The following is a 27,880-nucleotide window of genomic DNA, read 5'->3' as shown; positions in this document are numbered from 1 at the left end:
GTGCATCTTGCTGCTCACTTGGCAATCCATCCTTCCTTATCAGTACAGGAAAAATCATGTGGATGTTCAAAGTTAAAGTGGTAATTACCAAAGCAGAGGTGCTATCTACTCTTTTCATTTTTTGACAATATTTTAAGAATCTCTTTTAGGGTGTTTAGAAGAAAGTATTATTCTGCAGGCTTATTTCCTCCATTTTCCTAAACGTCCTTCAGAAGTATTTTCTCAGACTTTATATGGGTGGCTGCCTTGGCTAGCCTAGTATTAGCTGTATTAGTTTGGCCTTAAGAGACCAACTTATACTACAGGAAACTATCACCCAACCACCATATTTACATGTGTTACATCTGTATCATTAGCACTTTCCTGCCCATGTCTACCCAGGATCCCCAAGTCACTATATCTGCCTGAGACAACATCTCAGGTTTTATATTAACATGATTATTCTTTCCCTAGTCTATTTCTTCCCAAGTTGCCCCAATTTTGAAATGGACAAGCTCTTTTTCCACACTTAATTTCCATCAGAGGGCAAAGTTAGTTATTACATGGACAGATCTGTGTTTCAGAGGTAAGACTTTACCATTCCAATATTTTCTGCTGGTAACTATCCATAAACTATACATATTTATATCCATGCATACAAACTTAAACTGCCATTAAAAAAACCAACAGGTTAAAAAGAAACATGCTTTCAGGAAGTTAGACAACAGCATCAAAGTGCAATAGCTTCCCTACCACTGGCTTTGGGTTTTTCTGTTTGAAACTGGAGTGAGATTAAGGTATCTTGCTATTAGTAATGAGAGAACTGGTTTTCTGTGGTTACATAGGGCTACACATAAAGGTGAAATGTACATATTAAAATTATCCAAATGACTAACATTTTCAAGTACTTATGGTCTCTGAATTAACTTATTTTATAAAGTAGATTCTACCAGGCAGTTCACCTCTGATAACACTTATCTTTGGGATAACCTGACTTAAAAATCAGGATTATGGGAGAAGATGTGGCTCAAGAGGTTGAGCACCTGCTTCCCACATGGGAGGCCCTGGGTTCAGTTTCTGATGCCTCCTAAAATCAAAAACAAAAACAAATGAAAAAAACAACTCAGGGGAGCCGATGTGGCTCAGTGGTTGAGCATTGGCTTTCCACATACGAGGTCGCATGTTCAATCTCTGGGCCCAAGAACCTCAAAAAAATAAGAAAAAATTTTAAAAATCAGGATTGTAAGGAATATACCATGTGTGGACCTGTGATCAACTTTTGGGTTGTGGTAACTGTTTTTATTCCCTAGGACAGACCTTATGCTGACTCCTCAGTTTATACCACAGTTGGCCTTTGTGGAGCCCTACCCTCAATTCTGAGATTTTACTATAACCTAAGAGAGGGGGCTACACAGTAATGGCCAAATTCAGTTCAAAGGCAAGAGATGCCACACTGACAATTTTTAGATTATCAATAACAATTTTCTTTTTTTTTGGAGATACTAGGGGCCAAGGATTGAATCCAGGACCTCATGTGTGGGAAGCCAGCACTCAACCACTGAGCCACGCTGGCTTCCCTGAGTTGTTTTTTTTAGTTAGTTGTTTTTGTTTTTTTCCGGAGGCACTGAGAACCAAACCCAGAACCTCCAATGTGGGAGGCAGGTGCTCAACCACTTGAGCCACATTCATTCCCACAACAATATAATTTAATTAACGAGAACAATTACCAGGCATTGGCTGCTGTATAACTGATATTCTTTAAAGCCTTTTATAGGCATTAACTGTTTTATTCCTCACAACAATCCTATAATGTACATACTATCATTAACTTCATTTTACAAATGAAGAAACTGAAGCCCAGAGTGTTAAGTAAGTTGTGTAATGACACATAACCAGTAAGCTAAAGAGCAAGGATTTGATGCTAAGTAATCTGGTTCTAGACTATGTACTTTTGACCAATATGCTATCCTATACTAAATGATTTAAAAGGTATCTTAACAGAAAAATTAAAATCTAACTGCAGATACCACCCTAAATCCTTAACAATTCATTTTGGTATAATTTCCAGAAGGGCTACTAACCTCTCTTGTCTTAGGGCAGAACGGCTCTGCCATTGGAATATGGCACACTCCTCTGGTACAGGAATGACTTCCATCGTAGAAGGTCTGAGGCCTTACGGTGGTCCTGCAAAATAAAGCAAAAAGGTTTTTGTTTTGTTTTTCTAAAGACCATCTCTCTATTATCTGGGGGCTGGTGATCCAATTTCATCTAGGTTTTACATCTTAGTACTCACTGTAGAATCAATAACTCTGGATAAACTGAAGGCAATAGTTCAAAATGCAGCTTTGGGATGGAATTTGATTTTTCAGGCTCTGGGTTGGTGGCAACCTACTACACAGAAGGAATAAAAGTGCCTGTGACCTGGCTGCTAGGCAAATAACCACATTTGTTTGTAGGTACAATTCAACTGTGGGCCACGTTTAAGAAGTGAACATGAAAAATTTTAATCACCCCAGAAGTAGAGGACTAGTATAGTGAACCCTATATACTCATCACCCAGATGTATTTCAAGATTTTGTCAAACTTGCTTCATCTGTTAGCTTTTTCATGGTTACAAGTCTCAGACCTTATGTCACCGTAGTTCAGATACATCAAAACGTGGATGATTTCTCACCACAATGTCACTATCATACCGGATGAAAATAAACAGTAATTCTTCAGTATCTCCTGATACTCAGGCCTTATGTAAATTTCCCTGATGGCCTTGAAAAATATCTTGTGTGTTGCTTTTTTGGTTTCAGAGTCTAAACAAGGTTCTTACCATGCACTTGGATTGTCATATTTCTAAAGTGAGAATAATTCCTGCCCTCCACTCCCAAACTTACTTCTTCATGACATAGACCCATTAAAGAACATGGCCATTTGTCATCCTTCACATTCAAAAATTTGTCTCTTTGGTGCCAAGTTTAGTTTGTTCCTCTGTCCATCACTGTTAATTCTAAATTTCCTTAGTTCAACTTTTTGGTGAAACACTTGATTCAATAAGAGAGGTTAAAATTTACTCGAGTGCCAAGCCATCTAACTATTTTTCACCAGAAGTTCTCAGAGTAAACCATGTTGTATGTCCAGTCAACTGACATGCACTAGAACTCTTGAGTGAGATATGAATCAGAAAGTCTTCATCTTTCCTACAGAGGGAAGGAGATCATGGGAGGAACATGGCAAGGGAAAGCCAACAGGGGAAGATAAAAAGTCACTAGCTGTCCTCTTCCCATGGGTGGAAAGATGGATGACAGCACTAGAAATAGTGTTGCTAGTCTGGAATAAGCGGCGCATGGCTGGCATGTCTAGCTACCAAAATCAACCACTACTTTCACACCATCACACAAAAAACAGTAACATGGGCTGGCACCAAAGCCTCCTTGCTCAGAGATGAGACTTCAGTGCTTTGAAGCAATGACAACCCTGTCTGTGCTCCTCCCAAACCTTTGTCAAATGTGTCCTAAGGGAAAGCCTCAGTTATCCCAAAGTACTTCCAGAAGGGGTTAAAAAACAGGTCAAATGACTGTTTCAGACTCTATAAACAGAGGCTTTTTTTTTTTTCGTTTTGTAAAAGAGAGCAACAAAACAGTGTTATGTGCTTAACTCTAACTCTGGCTTGGTTTCAGCTTTTGATGAGTCAAGTATTAGTAACACCACAACTTACACCCCTGATAAGTTTGAAAAACAGGGCTGCAAAACCCTACAGCAGCTACATCCCAGTAGGTCCAATCAGTAACATCCCTATCTTCTCTATCTCCATCCCTTCTCTCTTCTGTCTCTTCTCTGCCTAGTCCTTCCTTTTATTTTGAACTTTTACATCAAGACAACATTTATTACGTTATACATTATGTTATGTTATGTGCATGTGATATATACCAACTACTGGTTGAAATTCCTTCTCTCAGGTGCAACAAGTTATACTTTCTTTTTAAACAAAATTTGCTAACTACTATCCGTATGACTTTGAGGCAACTGGCTGATTTTTTTTTTTTTCAGATTTTTAAAATTATTTTTTATTTATTTCTCTCCCCTCCCCCCCACCCCCATTGTCTGCTCTCTCTATCCATTCGCTGTGTGTTCTTCTGTGTCCACTTGCATGCTTGTCTCACCAGAAACCTGTGTCTCTTTTTGTTGCATTATCTTGCTACCTCAGCTCTCTGTGTGTGTAGTGCCACTCCTGGGCAGGCTGCACTTTTTTGTTTTCTCGTGTGGGGCAGCTCTCCTTGCGCGTGGCGCTCCCCAACATGGGGGACGCCCCCGTGTGGCATGGCACTCCTTGCATACATCAAGACTGCATGTGGGTCAGCTCACCACATGGGCCAGAAGGCCCTGGATTTGAACCCTGGACCTCCTATATGGTAGGCGGACACTCTACCAGTTGAGCCAGATCTGCTTCCCTGGCTGATCTTTATTATTCTCCATTTTCCAATTATTAGTCCACCCATCAGTAAAGATGTCCACATAATCCATATCCGTTCAGAAATGAGGTCTGGGCCAAAGACAGAACTGGGAATCAGAATCAAGGTAAAACCTATACAATGAAAAACACTGTGGCAGGAGGATGACACCTCAGAGCACCCAAGCTTGTACGGGACAAGTGAAGGGGGTAGCTTCATGGAAAAAAAAATGAGGGCTTTAAAACCATTTCCAATGGTTCCAGGGCTATACTGTCAAGACACTGCAAGGGAAAATACAATGAAAAATACTTTTCCACACAGCCTGCCCACCTATTTGAGTGATACAGCTTAACTAATTTAAGTGTCACATTCAACAAAATGACTGATGATCTAAACTTTGCATTATAAATAGCAACACATATTCAGCAGAAAACGATGAGGCAGCATATAAAGTTGAATTTCTGAGCAAGGCAATGGGGCTTACAACCACAGCTAATGAGAGAACAAACCACCAAAGGCAAGTTCTAGAATGAAAATGTGTGCTATTTTAAGAGCTCCTGCCCACCCTCTGAAGGTCTTTATCTCAATCAGAGTTTTTACCACTCAAAAAGAAACTGAGAATAAACTTTACAGTTAAATTCCATATGCATACAGTTAAATTCCTTAGTGCCTGCCAGTTCATGCCACACAGGCACTGCAATTTCCAGTCAAAATATCTCTTCTATAAAAAGAATCGCAGTCATTCTCATGCTGAATTTTCTGAGTAGAATGGGGAAAATAGAGAAAATATACTTTTGTACTTGGACTTCAATCTTATTACTGAATTTCTTGAGCAAGCTACTTAACCTCTGAGTTCATTTCTTCATGAGGCAAGTATTAGCAACATCCCCACTGGCACCCTTGATTAAAAATGTAAACAAGGCCGAAAAGCCTCCAGTGGCTATATTCAAATGGACTTTGACACAATGATTTCCCGATTTTATATGCTAAACATGTAAATTTGGGGGTGGGTAATATTTGTTGCCAAGCATTACTGCCTTGTGATTTAATGAGGTAGAAGACCAGGCACGAGACAACAGTATTCTGTCAAACCACATCACAGATGGACTCATGTGAGGGACACCAACTCGTAGGAGAAATCTTTTAGAGCAGGTCAATGAAGTACACCTGCAGAGAGATTCTGTAAGGTTTTTCAGGATATAAACTAGGTCTGCAACAGAGCCCAGGCAAGCACCTTTCACTAATAAATGGGGCCTTTAGTGGGATCTGTTCTTCCTTCCTTCAAGAAATGTCTATACTTGGGCCCATAGATAAGATTCACCTCAGATGACATCAAATTCTCACTGACTGTCAAGACACTATAAGAAGCTGTGTTCCAACTTGTGGCTGACAGGAATGAGGAAGGCTCACATGCTTCACCAAAACAACCTACACCCGGGACAAGGATTCTGGGGTGGAGGCTCTGTATCACTGAGATGTGGCAGAGGCAAGCTGTAGTAAGCAGAATAAAGGCCTACCAAAGACCTCTGGGACCTGTGAATGCTCCCTTACATGTAAAGGGGAATGAAGGGAGCAGAATGAATTAAGGTTGCTAATCAAGTGACCATAAAGATTATTCTGGATTCTCTGGGTGGGTCTAATGTCATCATCACAAGGGCTCTGAAATGTGGAAGGATGAGGCAGAATTGTCAGCATCAGAATGCTGAGCTATGAGGAGGACTCAACCTGCCACTGCCAGCTTTGAAGGTGGAGGAAGAGCCACGAATGAAGGAATACAGGAGGCCTTTAGAAGTTGGGAAGTGCAAGGAAATGGATTCTCCCACAGAGTATCCAGAAGGGAAGCCCTGATGACACCTTCACTTTAGTTCAGTGAGAGCCATGGTAAGAGTCTGGATCTAGAGAACTATAAGATGATAAATCTGTGTTGTTTAGGCTACTAAGTCTGGGCCATTTGTCACGGCAGTGATAAGAAATTAATACACCTACTTTTGTGACCTGAAACATGATAATCTCTGCTTTGGTTTCATCAGCAATAAATGACTGGTGCTGAGGGTCTACCCTACTCTTGCTTCAACCAGTAAATCATCCCAGCTGGGCAAGAGAGCCGCTCCTCTCACCTCCCTGCTGGCTTAGGACCCCACTGGAAACAAAGACTTCAGGGACTGACCGATCTGCCTGGCTTTACCATTCACTCAAGACCTATGTGCCCTTGGGCGAGTCACTCTGATCTCTCTACACCTCAAATTATACCAGTTTCCTCATCTTTAAAATGGAGACTACCACCCCCCTCCCTTATGTGGCAGACGTGAGGACTGAATGAGGTAACATGAAACAAGTGCCTAGCCCAGGTAACTTCATACTTCTTACATGCCAGCCTCAGAGAGTGACACCTTTATGGGTCTCAAGTCAAGGGCATGCCCCCAAATTGCTTAAGGTTGTCAAACAGGGATATGTGCTAAGAAAGGTTCCTGCATGCACAGGCACACACACACACACACACACACACTCCTACACACACACTGCCCAAGGAGGGATGCAGACCAAATTATGTTGTGTTCCTGCAAGAGAAATGAATTCAAGACAGTCCAGGAAAAAACACCACGCACTTTCAGACACAAGAAGAGAAAAGATGGGTAGGTAGGTTGCTTCTTGAATTGAGACTCTGAGAGCCATCTATTAATATTTTTCATGTGAGGCAATACCAACTGCAAACAAGGTGATAGAAAAAACTTGTCTGTCAGCAGAAGCAAACATAACCACAAACACCCGAGGAAGTTTCAAAGCACCTGGTGTGCCCGTGTCAAGAATGGCATACAGGTTCCTCTGAGACCTTGCTTTATTGCTTTGTTCATTGTCTAGAGGTCAGGGAGTGATGGAGAAAAGCTAATAAGACAGAATAAAAATAAAAATGTATCATGAGGAAAAAAAAAAAAAGAATGGCATACAGGAATGTGAACCAGTTAACTTACTGGCAAAGCAGGACTAAGACTGCTCATAAGGAGGGTGACTTGGGGGCACTGATTCTACCCTCATTATTGAAAAAAGATCCAAAAAGTGGTGTGCATGGACAGAAATGAGTTTAAGAAAACTCATCTCTGTCTTTAAGAAAAATGAAACAAGACAAAAAACTCTCTAAGCTTGGGGGGCAGGGGGAAAAGGAGTGCTCTACATAGGCAGTCCAGGGCAGACTCTGTAACACTGCCACAGCAAATGCCCCTACCTTCATGCCCAGCAGTTCTTTCACTAGGAATGTCTCCCGTAGGTATGTTTATAAATACAAAGGTAAGAGGCACAAGAAGTGTGTTAGCTGAAGCGTGGGTAATCAAAGTAGGAAACAGAAACAACCAAGTTTCCTGCTTATAGAGCTGTTTAAATAAATGACACATTCAACAGTGGGACACTGAAGCTGGTAGGAAGAGCATGTTAGGTGTCTGACTACTGACATGGAAAGCTAAGCAGCCTTCCTTAAAAAGGAATACAGCAAGTTGTAAAATAGTATAAGACAACCTCTAATAATTCATATATACAAAAACATAAATATAGCTTTCCTTACTGTTAAAAAATTACCTAATATATAAAATGGATTTTTTTTACAATGTGCTTCATTTAGTTCACATATCTTGGATACATTTCTGTATTAGCATAAAAATCTATTTGGCTCTTTCAAAAGTGCTGTGTAAAATCTCATGGATAGAGTTTAATTATTATACAATGTATGATAAAAACTGTTAGAACCATTATCTTTGCACAAGCTCCCTAATACATGTTTCTTAAGGCCAAATACCAAGAGGAATTGCTGGGTCAATGGACACGCACATTTTGACGTTTAATAGATAGACATGAGGAAAAGGCCACAGCAAGGCAAACACCTACCGAAGTTATAGGAGGGTTTTGCTTTTCACCACATACCCTGACACATTACTTGAATTTTATTTTATTCTATTACAAACATCAATTATTATTTTTATAATCTACTTTGAAACTTATTTATGTTGCTCCACAATGTTACATGGATGTGCATGTTGGGTATCGTTTTTAATTTTAGCACACTGTATTAGAAGATCTAAGATAATTTAAATGGGGGGAAAAAAAAGGAAACAAAGGGGTGAAGATGGCAAAACAAATTTAAAGCCTAATTCCACCAACAAAGCTATTTAGCCCAAAGCAATCTGCATAGTTTTGGGATAAATAGGATTAAGAATGCACTTTCTAAATTTCTAGATATATATTTGTGTATTTATTTATTTATGGACAGTACTATCATGAGCGTGCTTATAAGTGAAGGGCAAATCTGAGAGGAGTCATGATAAGGAGTCAGGGAGCAAAGGGTTCTCATCTAGGGAAAGAAGGTGGATAGTTTACTCAGCCCAGGCCAAGGAGCAGAGGATGTGTTTATCAAACCAAGACAGGGAGATGTAGGTGATGTTTTGAAATGAACAGTGAGTCTCTAAGAAGTGGAATGAGTGTTCTATTAACCAGAGGAACTGAAAAGTTACCAATTTGGAGCAAGATCTCTCAGATCCTCCCACGGTTCCAATCTAATGAATCCTCCTAACTGGTTATGATACCACAAGCAAGGAGAAAACCCATTTAACGTTCATATTGTGATAACGTGACCTTCTCAATAAATGAGTTAGATAGTTTTTCCTCCATATTTCTATTATTGTTCATGATATCTTACCAAACAGAATATAAAGAGCTACAGCAAGGGAAAAATTCTGCCTCTGACACAGGTGGCAAGTTACAATCTCTTTGGGCCTCAGTTTGCTCACCTATAAAAGGGGGGATGCCTCCTAGTGATGTGATAATTAGCAGCACCAGGCACCTAGTAAGAGCTGTAAAAGTATTTTCTAGTCTTACTACAAAGCAGCTTCATCTTCACGTTGTATCACGGACTCTACTCAGAGTCAACAGACGTAGCTCTAAAGAATCCTTTTTTTGCTTCATGACACCCCACAGGATGGTTATTCAACCACTGCCTCAAGAGACAACATGCACACATCCCTGTACATGAGTCTAGAAAAACACACCATTTAGTCTTTTATTTTTAGAACAAAACTGCAAAAGGGGAAATCTGGTTGTGTCAGATTACCTTTTCAAAAGGGATCTAAACCTTTCTGCTATCAAGTTATCTGAATGTAAATTTTCCAGGGTCTAACAGCATCTGACATATAGTAAGAGCTCAATAAAATTTTTTCTAACTTCCAAATTATCCAGAGAAAACCTGACTTGATTGTTCAGAAGACCCAATGTGACCAGACAAGAAAGGTTAGTATTTCACTGTGGAGAGGGAAACAAGCCAGGATACTAGGACTTTCTAAGCATAAAACCAATGGAAGAAACCAACACAAATGTGCTAAGATATTTTAAAGTAGAATGTCGAAGACCATCATCGAAGTCAAAAGAAACTAGGAAAAAAATTACAACAAATTACAGGAAGAGCTGATGTTTTCTACAAAGCATACATTAGGACGATCCCTCTTCCTCTGACTGTGCTGCTAACTCAGAAGACTGAGTATGAGCTGGTGCCAATCACTGCTGAATGACCCCCACAAAAGTCAGATTATAGGCCAGTTCTCCCAGATGACAGCAAATGCTTCGTTTCCAGCAATTCTGTGCCTGTATCTTTGTTAAGCTGCAGAGAGTCATACGGCATCCAGCCTCCAGGTAAGAGTCAAGTTGGAGAAAAGAAATGTTAAGTTAAGCACTGACTCTGATGAGGGCAGGGGTGATACAGAAAAGAGGGTGGATTCAAGGCATACACAGGTGACAAAACCAGCAGGTCTTGGAGACTGACCAGATATACAGATGATGCAGGATCTTAACAATGAGAGTTAGATGAAGGGTAAAGGAAGATGGAGTGGGGGCTTGGAGGTAGGGGAGGGTGGAGCTATAAGACAACAAAGGGAGATGATTTAATCTTGAATTACAAAGTTTGAATTACCTTTGGGACTGCCAGCTGTATCTAGCCAGTATGGATCTTGTGGGGAGAGGTCAGTGGGAAGCATATGTACAAGGGATAGTTGAGGGCACAGGCTTTGGAGACTGACCTGAGTTCAAACCCCACAGGACCCAGTTACTAGCCAATGACTAGCATCTTGAGCCTAACTTTCAACTAAAAACTGCAGTAACTATTGCTGCATGTAGTAAATGGGACCAACTGGGACCCCTAGTAGGAACTCAAAAACTGGTAGCTTAGTGTAGGCTGTGGAGCAGAATATGAGAAGAAGGGTTAAGTTCATTCAGGGTAGCTGTTTTAGCCCCTCTTCAAGGGCAGTGATGGGAAGGAAGATGGCAAAGAACAAGGATGCAGGTAACTGGTGAAAGGGAGGGCGAGGAAGATGGTAGGTTTGTGCCTGAGAGTTTTCTCTGAGTAGGGAGGCAATGTCCCTAGCTAAGACTGATGGAGATGGAGAAGAAGCTGTGAGAGGACAGTAAGGGTTTAAAACAGCTGCTGACAGGAAAGGGAGGAACGAAGCCAAGTGTTCCTGTGTTATCCTTAGACATTAACTCCATTTCTACTCATCAGAACCCATCCTGTTCAAAGAGAGGAAAAGGGTCACGTGGTTTTTGGATAAAGCTCAGCCCCGGGGCAGTCCTGTGGAGGGTGGGGAAGACTAACTTTCAAATGACATCATGGGGGAAGGCCAAGGCGGGGCTGGCTCTCTGGGAAGGGGAAGTAGACTGACATAATCCCCTACTCCTTCATGTTTATAGTGGGACTTTCCTGATGAGTAAGCACACAATCTCAACAAACGCTTCCAGAACCTCTCGCCATTCTTCCAGCAAGAAAATGATTCTCTTAAAAAGGGAGAATATCAAATTTTATGAGTTGTTCCAATATGAGTTGTCAATTTAGTAGATGAGGACACTGAATGACAAACAAATTAGGGGACAAATCCACAAAACATTTTGGGATTTCCTTTCTTCCAAGCTGTGTCTTCTGCCACTGCTTTCTTCAAGCAGTACTTAACCAAGAACCTCAGGTACAACAGGCCAACGTTTGCCTGCATCTTACAGAAATCACATCTGCCTCTTTTTAATCTTAATTTTTAAGTCATATTTCTCTTATTTAAAAAAAAAAATCCTTATCTGCAAAACAGCCCCAACAGAGACCAGGTCCTAGGAGCAGGCATTCTTTTTTTCTTTTCTTTTTTAACTTAACATAATGTGAGCATATTTCCAGGTTACAGACCTACCTATTCCTTCTAATACTTGAATAACATAGTGAATTGAATTATTTTCACTGATAATTATCAGGATTGACAGCAAAGAGGATAAAGTTCATGTGTGAAAATTGCTGGCAGCCGCCCTGGCCAATGTGCCTTGCGTGGCACAACAGTTAAGAGTCAGAGGTGAAAAAAGGCCGTATCATCAGCCCTCCCACGTGGACAAATGAATCTGTAATAACTATCACACAAAAATCAAGTTAGGAAATGGAGGGCCTGGGCACCATGAGGAAAACAGAAAGATATCACAATATGCCTCATGCTTTGAAAAAAGCAGCTAGTGGGGAAACCATCTTGCTTTGTTCCAACAATAAAAAAGTCTTAGAAAGCAGTCTAAGGTGCCACTTGTTAATAAATCTTAAAACGGGAGTGGTGTGGGAAGCAGGAGATGGTTCTCCCTTCAGCTGTGAGGGTGACGAGCAAGAATAAAACAGATGCCAAGCAAACCAAGTTTCATCTCAGAATTTGGTTCGGTTTACAAGGGACCCCTATCAAGCCAAGGGTAGGAAGGAGGCACAACAAACACCAGGCTTCATAAAATACCAATCACCAATCTTGCCAGGCTCAAAGAAGGGAGCTGCACTTTTAAAGTCATTTTTGGAAAGTATAGTTACCATCAGGAGAGAAGGAAATTGAAACTACAAAGCAAGTGAGGGGACAGGCAACTGTTCTCTGGAAAGGGGGGAAATACTTAGTCATGGAAGAGAAATTAATGCAAACACAAAAGGACCTCACAAGTATAAAGGCTGACACAGAAACCATCTAAAAAACTGGAACAATGGGTGACAGTTTTCAGTATACCATCATGGTTCAATGTAGCAAAGCCAAATTCTGAGAAGAGGATCTAGTGCTCCTCCCTCAATCACAGAACATCTTGTATTAAGTTTCCCATGAGTGATGTGGTCAGAGCTAGATGTACCTGGCACATACAGGGGTTTCTACCATGGAAGGGGAACTCCGAAACTATGATTCTCAGAGCCATACCATCTCAGGGCTTTTTAAAGTATAAATAAGCACCACTTTCTCTCAGAGGAAAATGTCATGTAAGAAATTCTTTCCCCAGTTCAAACGGACTCTTTTGTGAGTGCCAAAAGTGGAACAAGTCCATTCTTAACCATGTTTTACACTGAATTGTCAGATGACCTGTGGCTCTGACAACAGAGACCTTCTACAAGGTAAAAGGATTCATTAGTCCCAATCCGGCAGAAGTCAGACCCTCAGGGAACCTACTGTGGTCCAACCTCCCACAACCCCTCAGAATTTCTCTGACCAGAACTGCAGGAGACTTCACAGACTCCACACTGGAGATGCAGATATGGCAGAATTCCCCATTTTTTATTTTTGGTTATGAAGAATGCCACGCACAGGGCCCAGGACCTAGGGCAATGGAAGAGTCAGGAAACCAGTCATCATACGATAAAAATGGCAAAAGGGCAAAGACAGCACATGCTTTCGGCATATAAGTTCCAGACCAAGATCCACCTTGCTTTCCACTGCCAGAATCACAAATGAAAGATATTTACTTCCATTTTAATTATCAGCTAAGTCCTTTCCTTGCATGTTTGGGAAGCAAAGCCACAAGAACTGACTGCACACACCCCAGAATACTTGGAACCACACCCCTTTCCACCTGGTCCCTGTGCCTGAATTAATTATACCCGGATTTCCCCTTTGTCACACCCAGGCTTTCCACTTACCATGTGCTGGGATGTAGCATGAGAGAAAAAACAGTGTTCAGCCAAGAATGACCATGTTTCTTAAAGAGCTTCTAGCCTGTCAGACTCTTTCAAGGGTTTATTTCTTTTGTGGAGTAAGAATCCAATGTTTGCCAACTCAATTATAAAAATCAGATCCACCCATCACTTATACATCTCTATGAACTCTAAAGTGTGCATGGCCTGGTGGATGTGCCAGATGGGTAGTTTTTTTCTCTATTGAGCACAAAGGACAGAGAAAGTGATATGCTTTAGTTCACTATCTATAAAATAAGAACAGCCATACTCCTCCATCTCCACTCTTCGTTAATAACTAACTTATATTAAGGGGATTAAAACCATCCTTCCTGCTTTTGAAGACCACGTTAGCATGAGGATATTCTGAGACAACATGCTGGCAAAATTATGGCCACAGGCAAAATGTGTATTTCTAGATCAGCTCCTGGAGAGGAACACACCAGCAGTGAGAGAAAAGGTGCTAAGAGGCCATGGAGACCAACCCTTGACTGCAGAGGGAGACTAAGGCTCTGGAAGGTGAAGTGATTTACCCCAGACCATACTGAACCAAGACAGAACCACTTAACTCAGCCCCCCTGCTGCACTTTTTCCCCCTGGGCAGCTTGTCTGAGCATGAAAATTTCCAAGCAAGTTAGGCCTGCGGCTATGGCTGGGAACCTCAGGCTCAGAATAGCCTGTAGCTCCCCATTCCATGCCTTACAACAGCACCGAGTGGGGTTATCAGGCACCTACCTCAACACGGGGCATCACAATACATCCCCAGGTTCTACTTGATAATAAAATACACTGCTACCAATATTACACACTGGAGCAGTTTGATATTGTTTATGAAGCCCCAAATAGATATTGGATTATGTCTGTGAACTGGTCTGTCCCCTGGGTATTTTTCATTGGAATGGATTCCAGTTTCACTTTTACTTGATTAAATAATGATTAAGGCTTTGACTGGGTCATGTCAGTATGATGTTGAGACCCCATCTCCTTGGTGGGTGGGGACGCTCAGAGAAACTGCATCACAGAGAAGGGAGGTTGAAGTTTTGAGCTGGAGCCCAGGAAGCAAACACATAGGAGAGAACACAAAGAGCAGATATGTGAGGAAAGACAGAAGGCTTCATTAGACACAACAGAAGCCCTGGTAGGTTACAGCTGGCCCTGTGGCGTGAGTAGAGCAGCTGAGTCCAAAAAAAAACAAGCCCTGAGAAGAGAGATGAGACTTATCCCAGGCTACAGCTGATATTGGAAGAAGCTGGGACCATGAAGCCTTATGAGGAAGAGGAAGCCTGAACCCTTGCAGACTTTGGCAGCCATCTTGCTCCAATACGTGGCAAAAGATTTTGGTGAGGGAAGTAATTTATGCTTTATGAGCTGTTAACTGTATGCTTCTATCCCAAACAAATACCCTTTATAAAAGCCAACAGATTGCTAGTACTTTGCATCAGCACCTCTTTGACTGACTAATACACACACATAGGGCATTACCCATGTGGCAAATGGCCCTGATTTCCTTCTCCTATGTAACATTCAACCACACTCATGCTGAACTATATATGTGGCTGAGCTTGGTTAAGGACACAACATGGCTCACCGATGACAGTGTTCTTAGAACAGTGCCATCCAATAGAAACTAGATATGAATCACATATGTCATTTTAAATTTTCTAATGGTCAAGTTAAAAAAGTAAAAAGGAACAGGTGAAATTTGCTTTAATATCTTATTTAACCTATTTATCTAAAATTGTATCACTGCCATATGTAGTCAATAAAATAATTAATGAGATTTCATTTTTTTATACTTACTATTATTCTGGTAGGTGCTTTCCTCTTGTTACCAAGAAATGTTAACTACTGGACCCCTTCAGCCCACAGGCACACACTCATGACAGCTCCCACTGGTGGGCAGGTAACATATGATAGATCCCATAAAAGGCCCTTGCTAGATGACTTTGAACTTTTGTGACAACACTAACGATGCAGGTTATCCACATGTTGCAAAAGAGAAAACAGGCACCAAAATATTCAGCAGCTCACCACCAAGGTTACAGAGCTAACAAGTGCCAAGGGCAGGACCAGATCTGACAACAATGCCTGTTCTCTTTCTACTCTCCATCTTTCTGGCCCAACTGCTTCTTTGAAGGAGTAAGTACGTGTAGCACTTACGCTTCCTATACACGGGAGAAAGATGTATGAAGTGCGAAACTCTACAGCATTAGATAACAAATTAATCCAAGCATTACCACCCAATTCAGACTTTTCTTTCCAGTATCATGTATCAAATCTGATCATTCTGGATGTGTAATTTTGTACTCTGCTTTTTAAAAACTATCATTTTACAATCATTTTCTTAAATCATTAGCCTCCAAACACATGGACTTGAACCTAGAGATTCCAATTAAGATGATCCTTGAACACGAACCCCAGCCTGCCCCTCGCTGCAAATGATCATGTTCGTTCAATCACTCAAAATATACTGACTGAGCAACTACAGACCAGGTACTGTCCTGGGTGCTGGGGCAAAAGTGACAAAATAGGATAGCTAAGGTTCTCGCCCTCAATAAGGTCACGTTCTAGGGGGAAGATGGATAATAAATGACAAAACAAATCAACTAACAGTTGCAAAAAAATGACAGGGAAAAAAGGCAAAGCTTTAAGGAACATATGATTTTAGTCTACCCTCCATTAAACATTACACTGAATCACATAAAATTGCTGATATTTAATCATTTCTGACCTACAAAATATGGGCGATTTCATATAGTTCAATTCAATATAGTTTCATTTCATCAGGAAATAATCAAGAATATTCTGATGAACCAGAATTGATATGAATCCTGAAATGCAGAAGACATATAGAACTGATCTGAATACACTTCCCTCCCATAGCAGAAGAGGTAGGAGAAGCTTCAGGGTGTAGTACATGCAGAGATAATGTGAGGAGGATGGACTGGGTGGGGGGACAGGGATACGAGCCACCAAGTGTTCACACCTGGTGGAACCCTCCAGCTGGGCTGCAGAGCAGAGAGCAGAGGCACCTGTGCCCATCCAGAGCACACTGGGAAGCAGTGGCTGCCACCAGGAAGTGGGGGTGAGGAGGGAGTCCTAGGAGAATACTACTTTCTTCTGTGATGTCTAAATGTAGAAAAAGCTCAGGATCTTGGCAGTCCATGATTACATTTGTGGAAAATGAGCATTACATATTACTTGTGTCATATTGCAAAATCCCTAGCATCTGGTCAATCTTATCACAAAAAGCAATCGGATATTACGTTCCCCTGAAGTTTTGCGGAAGAAAATATCCTTGCCTAGAAATCAAACCTGTCTGATCAGGACTCTAGATCTAATTATCAGTTTATGGGAAATACTAGGGATAGAGGAAGACACTAAAGACACTTAGGGATCCAATCAGTAAAATCCAGACTGTGGGGAGACTCCATAAGACAAAAAGAGGGAATGGAGACCTCAAGACCCCCACCTGTGTAATGACTGGAGGACCTCCTCTGGACCCTTATCTGAATAAACCAACTGTTGAAAAATATTTTGTGTATGTTTAGAATTGCCCATAATAAAGAGGATAAAACATGTCTGTGGCCCCACCCCCACCCTAAGGTTCCCACAGATCATCCACTTGGGATGGGAGAGACCTTAGAATGTCTGCTCACCTGTCGATGAACTGATCAATAATGACGATATCACCAGGCTGAATCTCCTCCCTCAAGGAGCCACAAGCTGTGGTCACAATGACATGAGAACAGCCCTCCTCCTTCAAGGCCCAGATATTTGCCTGGTAGTTGACTTTTGAAGGCATGATGGTGTGCTGCCTCCCATGCCTAAGGGAAGGAGAGTGAAAAGGCAGATGAGAGCTCAGGCATTTTAAGACTATCAGCAAAGAAGCCTAACACACAGAAGTGCTTTCCAGCCCCTTCAACCAAAGCGCTGTTACTGGCAAAGCGAAGTGAGAAGAAGGACTACAAATCTTGGGGGAGGCTGAGCAAAAACCAGCCTACCACAAGTACAAACAATCTGGTCTTTTTTTTTTTTTTTTAAAAGATTTATTTATTTATTTATTTCTCTCCCCTTCCCCCCACCCGCCCCGGTTGTCTGTTCTCTGTGTCTATTTGCTGCGTCTTCTTCTTTGTCCGCTTCTGTTGTTGTCAGCGGCATGTGAATCTGTGTTTCTTTTTGTTGCGTCATCTTGTTGTGTCAGCTCTCCGTGTGTGCGGCACCATTCCTGGGCAGGCTGAACTTCTTTTGCACTGGGCGGCTCTCCTTACGGGGCGCACTCCTTGCACGTGGGGCTCCCCTACGCGGGGGACACCCCTGCGTGGCAGGGCACTCCTTGCGCGCATCAACACTGCACATGGGCCAGCTCCACACGGGTCAAGGAGGCCTGGGGTTTGAACCACAGACCTCCCATGTGGTAGACGGATGTCCTAACCACTGGGCCAAGTCCGATTCCCTATCTGTGTTAAACACAGGCTAAGTTGACACCTATGCATCTCCTTTCCTTTCTCACTCCAGGAAGATGTGCCGCTCTGTCCTGTGGGTCATGGAAGCCCCAGGGCCTGAGGCATCTGGCCGGACATGCCTCACAGCACATCAAACAGAGGCACCAATGAAGACGCAAAATAGAAACAGAAATTCAAGTTCCCAGCTGAATCCCTCCATTCCTTTCTGCCTGATCAGTCAAATAAGTTAATGTGAACTACTTTTAAAACAGTAGAGCTCCCAGTTGTTTGACAATGCTAGTAGGTTTTGCCCAAGAACTCATCACCTCACTCATGACCCACCAATGATTTTCTATCACGTCATCTTACCCAAAGTTTCTACCATGGCCCTAATGTGATAGGGCCACACCTACTAACAAAACCACAGTTCTTACTCCTTGATCCCTTCCTGATGCACCTTTGCCCGCTGGCCTTCTTCCTGCTCCTCCAAGCTCAAGGCTTTGTGAACCTCTGACTTTCTTTAGCTCTCAGCTTCAATGTCACTGTCTACTGCATCTAAGTTACACACCTCCACTACCCCATCCCCTGACCTTATCTTCCTTTCCACCACACCTACCACCAACAACCAGTTTCCCTCCTAGAGCCTAAAAAAAAAATCGTGATTCTCTAGCAATGATCACAGACCAACTAAGAAGGTTGCCTGAAATCTACCCTGTGTGGCTATCTAAAACTACTATTTAGTTTTACTGAATTCATTGAAACCACTTTATTACAAAAATACAGTGTGGTATAAACAGCCCCCAGTGTGGCCCCTGTATTCATGCTCTGGGTAGCCCGCTCCCTTTTGAGTGTAGAGGGATCCAAGACTTGCTCCCAACCAAGGGAAACTGGCAAAGGTGCCAGGATGTCACTCCCATGATTAGGATCCACTTCGCCAGTTGCCAGGTGAGCCACCTACAGAGTGGCCTCATTTCCACAATGGCAAAGAGCTGCATTTACCCAGTAATGACGTGAGCTCATGCAGTCTTCTGTGACCCTGGACAAAGGACCCAGCGAAGCCATGCCCAGAAACTGAGATAATAAACACGCCTTTTTTTAAACAGCTAAATTTGTGGTATTGGTTATGCATCAACAGAAAAGTAATCCATACAGTTTGACTATTTCCAAATATGTGTGGTAGTTTCAAGCTGTATGTACCCCAGAAAACCATGTTCTTAAAGCTAAACCATTCCTGAGGGTATAAACCTATTTTAAGTAAGAACTTTTGATTAGGTTACTTCAGTTAAGATGTAATCCAGGGTGGGTTCATTATCTCCCTGGAGTCCTTTATAAACGGGGTGAATACAGAGAGAGAGCCACAGAGACAAGAAACTGAAAGGGAGGAAACCCAGAAGAGAAGGGAAGAGACCAGCACAGACAGAGGAATCCTGGATCCCTGGCAGTCAGTCTTCAGGAAGAAAGCATTGGGCACTTTCATGCCCGCAAAAGTATAAACTTATAAGCTATAAATTCCCATAGGTAAAGTCAATGCATTTTATGGTATCTGCTTTTAGCAACTAGCAAACTAAAACACTATGTGATTAATCATTTTTTTAAAAGATAAAGACGTAATAAATTTAGAATGCATTTTAAAAACTTCATTCACAGAAAGACTGAGGGAAAGAATCGAAGAGAATGAACTAGATTAAGCATTTTATGGAAAGAACCGCTACGCAAAGAAAACACAGTAGGTAGAAGACAGTAAATGTCTGAAACAAACTCTGATTTGTAGAATGCAAACCACCCAGCTGTGGTATCCTACTCTATAAAATGAGGGAGCACAAGCCTTGTCAAGGAAACAAGGGTGAGACAGTGTAAGCAGCCCACCTCAGAGACCCTAAACCCATCACCCACAAACACACAACTACTACTACAGAAGGGACATGGATAGACTATCATCTTTCATTACTTGATAATGACAAGAAAGCTTTAAAAAAGAACTGAAGAAAACATTTCCTCTTGCAGTTTAAACTGAAATCAGAACTTCAATCTTAGTCCAACCCATTGTACCCACTGGCCTGTTGTTTCCACTTTCCTGATCTAAGGGAAGTAAGCTCTTTGGTCTCCAAAGTCCACATAGCCCAAAACCTGTGTTAGAAAGGTGACTAAGATGCTCTGGCTCCATGAACAGAAAATAACTCATATCTTCAAAATCTTTGCTTCCAGGATTTAAGTTTAAATTTTCTTTTAGTAGGAACATCGAAAAAGCTTAAAATACCTTACCTTGCAAGAAGGACACAATCAACATTTTTTATCTTCCCCAAAATTAAGGCATCAGATGGCTGCACATAAAGAAGATAGTTCCAAATTAGTGACTTTAAAACACACATATACACATATATACACAAAATCTAAAAAGTGCCATTTGATTTAATCACCCATAAGAGGATTCATAGGAACCTGCAGTTTGAAAATACACCTTAGAGAAGTAAAAGGAGAGCCCACATTTGAAGGGATCAACTTAATTAACCATTCCGTGAATATTTATTGAGCCCTCTGTAGGTGTAAGGGATTCAGCAGGCTCCTGAAGTTAGGTACCATTTAGCAAGATCTAAGTGAGCAAGCACCCCAGGGGACTCTGATGATCCAATGGGGATGTGCCAGGGTTCTTTGGCAAGTTCAAGAACAGAGGTAAGAGTGAAAGGCACAAAGGATAGGAGGCCAGTGTCATGGAAGTATGAACTCAGCACTGGGCTATCTGCTCCAGTTAAACAGGCCAAGACGGCTGTGGAGTGCCTCCAGGGAATTGAGGGTAAGGCCCTTAGAAGCAAGCGGTTTGAGAACATGTGAGGTTGAGGGGCCAAGCTGATGGCAGGAATTGAAGTACACAAGGCCAATCTAAGGACTCAGCTGAAAGGGAGGATGTGGTTGGGAAGGCCAGATGCAGGGATCCCCAGATGTGGATTAGCTTAACTGTGATGTTAGGAAGCCACAATATGGAATGAGAAGAACCCCATACGGCATGACTCAGCTCCTTGCAGTTGTGGAACACTCCACCCGGGTCCAGGCTGGTGACACAGGAGCATGGAGAACTAACAGCCCCTACTATTTCCAGTGCAGTCATGCATTCAGCTAAAGCCAACTGCTTTCTGGATTTCCAAAAACACCCTCCTTTGAGCCAGAGCTCACTCGGAACATGCCACTTTGTAATGATTTCCTCCCAAGTCATCAGCCTATCTCCTAAATTAGGGTGGTGTAACTCAAAGAGCTAAAATAGAATAAGCTGATTTGAATGCAAATCTGAAATGTACATTTGCCTTGTCTGTATTGGCTTCTAGCAATATAAGCTGAGAAGTTACTTGTGCATGCTCAAGAGCCTTGTTCTCACCACGGCAAAGCTGGAGGCACCCTTGTGGTCTGCTCTCAGGTGACAGAACCTAACGGCAAGACTCCTGGTTCTCCCACCATGGGGGCAAACAGCCCTGCACCACCAAGACAAAAGCAAGCTATATTTCTTAACTTGAATTAAGCCAGCAAGGAGAAGAAAAAAAGCTAATTATGTCTCCACTAATTGGATACTGACCTTGCCAAATGGAGTATCCACATATTTTTCAGTTCTTCCTTCTAAAATATCTGGATCATCTAGGCCTGTTCCACCAATTATTCCAATCTAAGGGAGAGAAAGGAAGAGGAAATAAAAGTTATTGTATGTAACTTTTTCACTAGAAACAAAATCATTATTTCAAGCAAATTCATTTACACATATTCTTCATTCCTACTAAGCCCTTGTTATTTACAAAAATCTGAAAATTACTACGGAACACTTACTTGTTTAACAAACATGCCAGAATCTTCTATACTCTAGAAACAATTAACTATGGGTGACCTCTCTGGACTACATCACATTTATTTCTGACTCGTGGAATTATAATAAGCACAGAGAGGTATTTTAACTAGCTGAAATCAGAAAGCCAAACCTAAAAATAGGCAATGTGTATGCAGAAAGTATTTTATAACCAACTTCATTTTCTCACCAAAAGGGCTAGGTAATTAAAAAAAAATGGTTAGAAGACTGCTGGAATATCAAATAATAGTTATATCTATTTGGTAAACATTTCCCATTTCATAGAGAATTAGAGAGATTTTCTTTCCCATGCCTGTAGAAACAATCACAGAGCTGAACAGACCACAGGGAGAGTAGTCTGGAATACCATGAAAAGTCAGCCTCATATATTTATGAAATCAGACTATGATTTATACATAAATATAAATACAAGTAAGTAATTCAGTAGTAGTTCTAAAAAACTTCTTTTAAATTCTAGTGTTGTAATACATTTTTCAGAGATTAACTCTACAGTGCTTGTCCTCATGGACTAACGTGAGTTAAAGAAACCTGACACACGTGTTCACCAAGCGCAGTGTGTGTCCCATGATGTTGGAGGAGGTTGTTGTTGTAGGAGGAGTGGGGTGAGGGGGGTAGGAGGGTATACTGGACCTCATATTTTTTTAATGTAACATTAAAAAATAAATAAAGACCAAAAAAAAAGAAAGAAAGGGTAGGTAAGGGAAGAAACAAAATTGTAACTTCAAACAGCGTATTATAAAGCAACTTGGTTTGAATGGATTTTATATAGTTCTTATCCCAACTACGTATGGAAATAAATGTTCTTAACAATGAAAAGGCTTCAAATGCTATATTAAACTCCTTGGCAGTCATCACAAAAAAAAAAAAAAAAAAAAAAGAGAGAGAAATGCAGACATGTTCTTTCCTTGACAAGTGACTTAATAGATTTGAAACTTGACTTTCTATTAAAAAAAAATTAAAACACAACTGAGTTAAAAAAAAAAAAAGAAACCTGACACTACCCTCCAGGAATTAGTAATTGAATCAGATGACTAAAATATAGAAACAAGACTACAATTACAAAAATAACTAAATATTAAATAAACCATCAAAACCAAAGACTAAGTAACTGAAATCATTAGTAAGACTTCTCTAGGCCAATACTTCCTAAAGGAAGAAGGATACTTACACATAACAGGTCAAAGAGATGACACCAGAAACTAGCCCTAAGGGAAAGCAACCTGAGCCTTTTTTTTTTTTTAATTGAAAAGCTTTAAACCTAATGTTAAGGGTGAAAATTTCTACTGAATAAAAGAAAGTAACTCCTTGAGAGAAAAAAATAAATAAATGGGAGTCAGTATCAGAATTAACTGAATATCTGAATTAAATACTTTTCAGATAAGTTTACAAAAATTGATTTTATCTCAATATGTGGGAAAATGATTACCTCTCTGGTCCTATTTCCTGAAAAAATTCAACAAAATAAGAAAAGGGCATTTAAGTAAAATTTTACTGAAGATTATTTTATGCAATTTAGAACTGCCCTTTATGGGGAAATCATCTCCCTCTTTTCCCTCTTTTAATAAAGACTTTACCTCTGAAAATAGAAATGGCAACTTTGCCAGAATCCCATTGATTTGAAAATTTGTGAAAAGGGTAATGGACTCTATCTTTAAAATTTTAATCCTATAGAATAAATTCAAAGGTATACAAATTCAAGTGCTTCCAAGGGCAACTTTTTGACATCACAAAGCTTTCTTTCATCACGGTATCTCTGCTTAGTATGTAATAACATGTTTTAGAACTTGAAACTTGAGTTTCCACAATTTCCTTAAGTGGTTAAACCAGTTTTTGAAGTTGGTGCCACCTTGTGGTACACTGTAGCCACAGCAAGTTACATATTCATGAACCCAGCATTTATCTCCGACCTTGTCACAATATTAAAGTAAAAACCAACCAATATTACTGTTTTCAAATCAACAGAGGTGCTCACATGTCAGTACTCTTAAATCATGCCAGCTCGTAGAAATAAATTAAAAAAATCACTCTTTCATCTGATTCTATCCCTTCCTCTAGCCTGGCTTCTCCTTTTATCCCTCATCATTTCACATATTCCTGAAGCACTACAGATCATGTAGAGGCTAATAAACTGTCCAGTCCAGTCCATCACTCTGGACGATGGACCAGAATAGTTTACTTGGAAGTGATTCTCAGGGTAATTCTGCCTTGGGGATTCTGCTTTATATGAACATTTTGGTTTTCTGATCTATTACCCCCTTGACTTGGCTATTTCTGGATATTCACTGGGTCATGGCATCTTAGATTCTGAACTTAATACTGGACCCTCCAGCTTGTTTGTACTTGACTGTTATAGAACCACCCTCTCAATTTAGAAGACCTCGCCCAGCATCACAGCAGTAGTTAGAAATGCTAACTTGGGTCCTGCTGAAGTTCAGAGTCCTTGAACCCACCCTTCTCAGTCCCAAACTTCAGTCCACACCACTGTGGCTGCACAATGAACCTGCACGTGGTAGCTGGCAGCTAAGCCTCGGCATGGAAGCAGCAGCTGGCCACTGCTTGCCAGTAAAGTCCAGGAATGGGGTGGGTCTGTGGGGCTGGAATGGCTTGCAAGTCAGCCATCCAGTCACCAAACTGGCTGTAGCTGCTTATGGAAACCCATATTTTGCAAAGGGATACAGGACAAATGTCCCTACTGAGTACTGCCACACCAGGGAAATGAACCTCAAATCCTTTTCCTGGAGCTGATGGAAGCCTACAGAGCCAAGAAGTGGCCAATGTCGCCACCTGCTGGCGCCATGGCAAAGGACAGTCAGGAGGAAATCCACAAGCACTGAAGACCCAATTCTGTCCACATCCACACTCATTTGAGTCTCTGAGTTGAACAGAGTCAACTCAGTACCTGGTTTCATAATAAAGTGACTGTGTCTGAGCACATACGTGTCACAGGAACTGTGCTAAGTGCTTCAGTGGCCTTACCTCACTTGATCAGCACAGCCACAACGTGAGAATGGCACTATATTATTATATTAATTTTACTAACAAGGAAAAAGAAGGCAGAACTTGTCCCAGAGCAAATCATAAGGAGCAAAGCTGGGAAAGGAACCCAGGTCTTTCACTCTTAACCAGTATGTTGTGTACCTCCCCCAATCCCCTGGAATCCTTCACATCATCATATATACTGTTAGGAAAGCTTTATCCCCTCGGCCCTATGAAGAATTTGATGTTCATGGTTCTTGAGAACTGATGTTCTTGATCAAGGCTAGAGAGCAAGCATAGAAAATGACTCCGGTTGTCTCAGGGGAAAGGGGTCTCTTCATCGATGACATCACCCACACTCAAGAAGCAATGACAAGACCTTGCCAGCCTTCCTAGGCTGGGAGTATCTGTCCTCAGACATGCAGATATGCAGTTATAGACTGCCAAGGAAATGTGACTGGGGCCCGAAGACAGAATTTCGGGCCAATTCTGCCCAGCCAGATCTTCTTCACTACACAAGATAAAGTTTTGAAATAGGGGGTCCCTAGCCAGTTAAGGTCATTGTCAGGTTTCTGACCAACAAGGCAACCTCTTCAAAAAGAGAAGAGGGGTTACCTTCCTCTCTGAGACTTTGAAAGCATTTTATCCAATCGCTGGCCCACCTGGCCAGAATGGGCACTTCCAGTTATGCCAGAAGGGGGCATGCTAATCCCTACCATGTGTCTATTTCCCCAGGCACCGGGATCCAGGAGACTGCACCTTCCCCAATTGCTTTCAGGAACCATTCACCATCACATTGAGACCTAGCTACTTCCCTTAAGGAGCTCTCTACAGTAGTGTTTTCAGAACGCCAGAACCCAGAGCAATTGAGACCAGCTCATGCCAGGGAAATGGGCTACCTCTGAGTGTTTCCAGCTCACCATGGAGGCAGTCCCTGACCCGAGCACTTCAGTCCTTCAACTCTGGCTGACAGGAACAAGTTTGGCAATAGCAGCCAACAGAGACTCTCACTGTTGGGCTGACCTGGCTTCATGGCCTCCTGGGGCGCCCAGAGAGAGCAGCAGAATCTGGAAGCCCAGATGGATGGGGATAGAGTGGCCACATGTCTCAATCTGTGAGGCCAGTTCAAACCTGTAACATGGTCTATAGAAAGAGCTGGTTGCTCCACCTCTAACAAGAGACCCCACTCCAGTAAGTTACCCCTGTAGGTGGGGCTAGAGAACCTGGACTCTTAAGAAGTTCCCAGGCAGAGCTGCTCTAGCTCACACTTCTAAAGAGGCATGATTTTAGTTGCTTCTGAGGCACATTCAGGGCTCATACAACCATGACACCAGGATTATAAACACCATTAAGGACCTAGGGTTCACTGTATGCAAAAATTTATTTTATCTCAGCTTCCTCATCTGTACTTTGTAAGGGTAAAATTTTTACTTAGGTCAAAGTATTATTAAGAGAATCAAACAAAACAATGCATATATGGCTTTAAAAGATACAGGCTACTATTTCTGTCCAAAGTGATGGTGCATTCAGAGGTGATATACCTTCCCATCTTCCCAGCCAAGGCACAAAAAACAACAAAAACAAACTAAACTTCCTCAAAGCAACCAAAAAACCCTTAATTCCTTGTTTTGCTCTGCAGGTCAGGACATGAACATGGCTGCTTCTACAGCTCCTCCCGGCGCAGTCTTTCAGTCAGTCTCCCTCTCTTAGGGATTTAGCTTTTTTTTCCCGAGGACAAAATTTTATTGTCATTTCATTCACAATTGAATTGTACAAATATTTGAGGGGAACTCAAGGTTTTCCTTTTTTTATTGGTGGGAAGAGACATTTGTTGGTTCCTTTTTTTTTTTTGCCTCTGTAAGTTTTTAAAAATTTATTATCTTTTTCTTTAAAGATACATAGATCACACAAAATGTTACATTAAAAAATATAAAAGGTTCCCATTTACCCCACTCCCCAAGCCCCCCAACTCCTCCCACATCAACAACCTCTTTCATCAGTGTGACACATTCACTGTATTTGATGAATACATTTTGGAGCACTGCTACACAGCATGGGTTATAGTTTACATTATAGTTTACTCTCCCTAAGTCCATTCAGTGGGTTATGGCAGGATATATAAGGTCTTGCATCTGTCCCGGCAATATCAATCATTCAGGACAACTCCAACTCCCAAAAATGCCCCCATATCACATTCTCCTTCCCTTTCCCTGCCCCCAGCAACTCATGGCTATTGTCTCCACATCAATGATAGAGTTTCTTCCATTGCTAGAGTCACAATAATTCTATAGTAGAATACCAGTAAGTCCACTCTAATCCATATTTTATTCCTCCATCCTGAGGACCCTGGGATGGCGATGTCCACTCTACCTCTAAATCAAGAAGGGGCTTAGATCCACATGGCTAATGGATGGGATTCGCCTGCTTGCAGCTGCAGACTCTCTTGGTTCCCTGGTGTGGTGGGTGACCATCCTCACCTCCCTGTTAGCTGACCTGGGTTAAGTCCAATGAACTGGAGAGTAGGTGTTACGACTCTGCTGAGGCTCAGGGCGCAGCTGGCACATGGACAGTCTAGAGATTCAAGTCTCCTGAGCATACACCTATCCCAGGGCCAACCATAGATACGTTCAGTATAAGTGACAGAAGAGGCCTGTGTAGAGCGGTCACATCTGAGTCTGACTCCATCACACTCAGGAGCACAAATTCCAAAGCAGGGCCCACTGGCAAGGCACTGAACTTCAGAACCATGTGCCATGACTGTAGGACCTGAGTGTCTCCATAGCCCTCAGGAGCACCACTACCTGGGATTGTATCTACTTTGCTGTCTCTAAGATTCTGCCAAGATGTGCATAAGTATGACCCCTCTGATGACCTCCTGACTCATTGTGAAGTCTCTTAGTCATAAAAACTCTTTATCTTTACCATTTCCCCCTTTTTTCCAAGGTCTTTTTCTAATTGCAATACCAGCTGGTGCAGGACAGTAATCCCTCAGTACCAGGGAGGCTCATCCCCAGGAGTCATGTCCCACGCTGGCAGGAAGATGATGCATTTACAAGCTGAGTTTGGCTTACAGAGTGGCCATATTTGAGCAACATGGAGGCTCTCAGGAGGTAACCCTTAGGCACTGCCCCAGGGATTCTTGACTAGTGAGAGTCAGCTCTCCTAGGGGGTGGCTGCAAATACATGGGGCATGTCTGGTCATCGCAGTGACATGGGGAGTGAGACAGGCCTTTCGATG

At 41.8% G+C, this 27,880-nt stretch overlaps 1 protein-coding gene across 5 annotated transcripts in view; it reads right to left on the bottom strand.

Annotated features, from left to right (window-relative positions):
• The window catches only part of MTAP (methylthioadenosine phosphorylase), a 97,355-nt gene that overhangs the window by 46,119 nt on the left and 23,356 nt on the right, over positions 1-27,880 (bottom strand). For 4 of the 5 annotated variants that reach the window (XM_071216766.1, XM_058301938.2, XM_058301937.2 and 1 more), the window contains exons 2-5: positions 21,385-21,471; positions 20,085-20,143; positions 17,037-17,204; positions 2,061-2,163 (exon numbers count right to left, since the gene is read on the bottom strand). In XM_071216766.1, the coding sequence (XP_071072867.1) occupies positions 2,061-2,163; positions 17,037-17,204; positions 20,085-20,143; positions 21,385-21,471 (417 nt within the window). Of the gene's footprint in view, positions 1-2,060; positions 2,164-17,036; positions 17,205-20,084; positions 20,144-21,384; positions 21,472-21,629; positions 21,717-27,880 lie in introns of those variants that run through there. The other variant, XM_058301940.1, reaches the window with a different exon arrangement.

The sequence above is a fragment of the Dasypus novemcinctus genome, chromosome 8 (assembly GCF_030445035.2).
Source record: "Dasypus novemcinctus isolate mDasNov1 chromosome 8, mDasNov1.1.hap2, whole genome shotgun sequence".
NCBI classification, from domain to species: Eukaryota; Metazoa; Chordata; class Mammalia; order Cingulata; family Dasypodidae; genus Dasypus; species Dasypus novemcinctus.
Note: the sequence above shows the minus strand (reverse complement) of the source record. Positions and strands in the feature narration are given on the sequence as shown.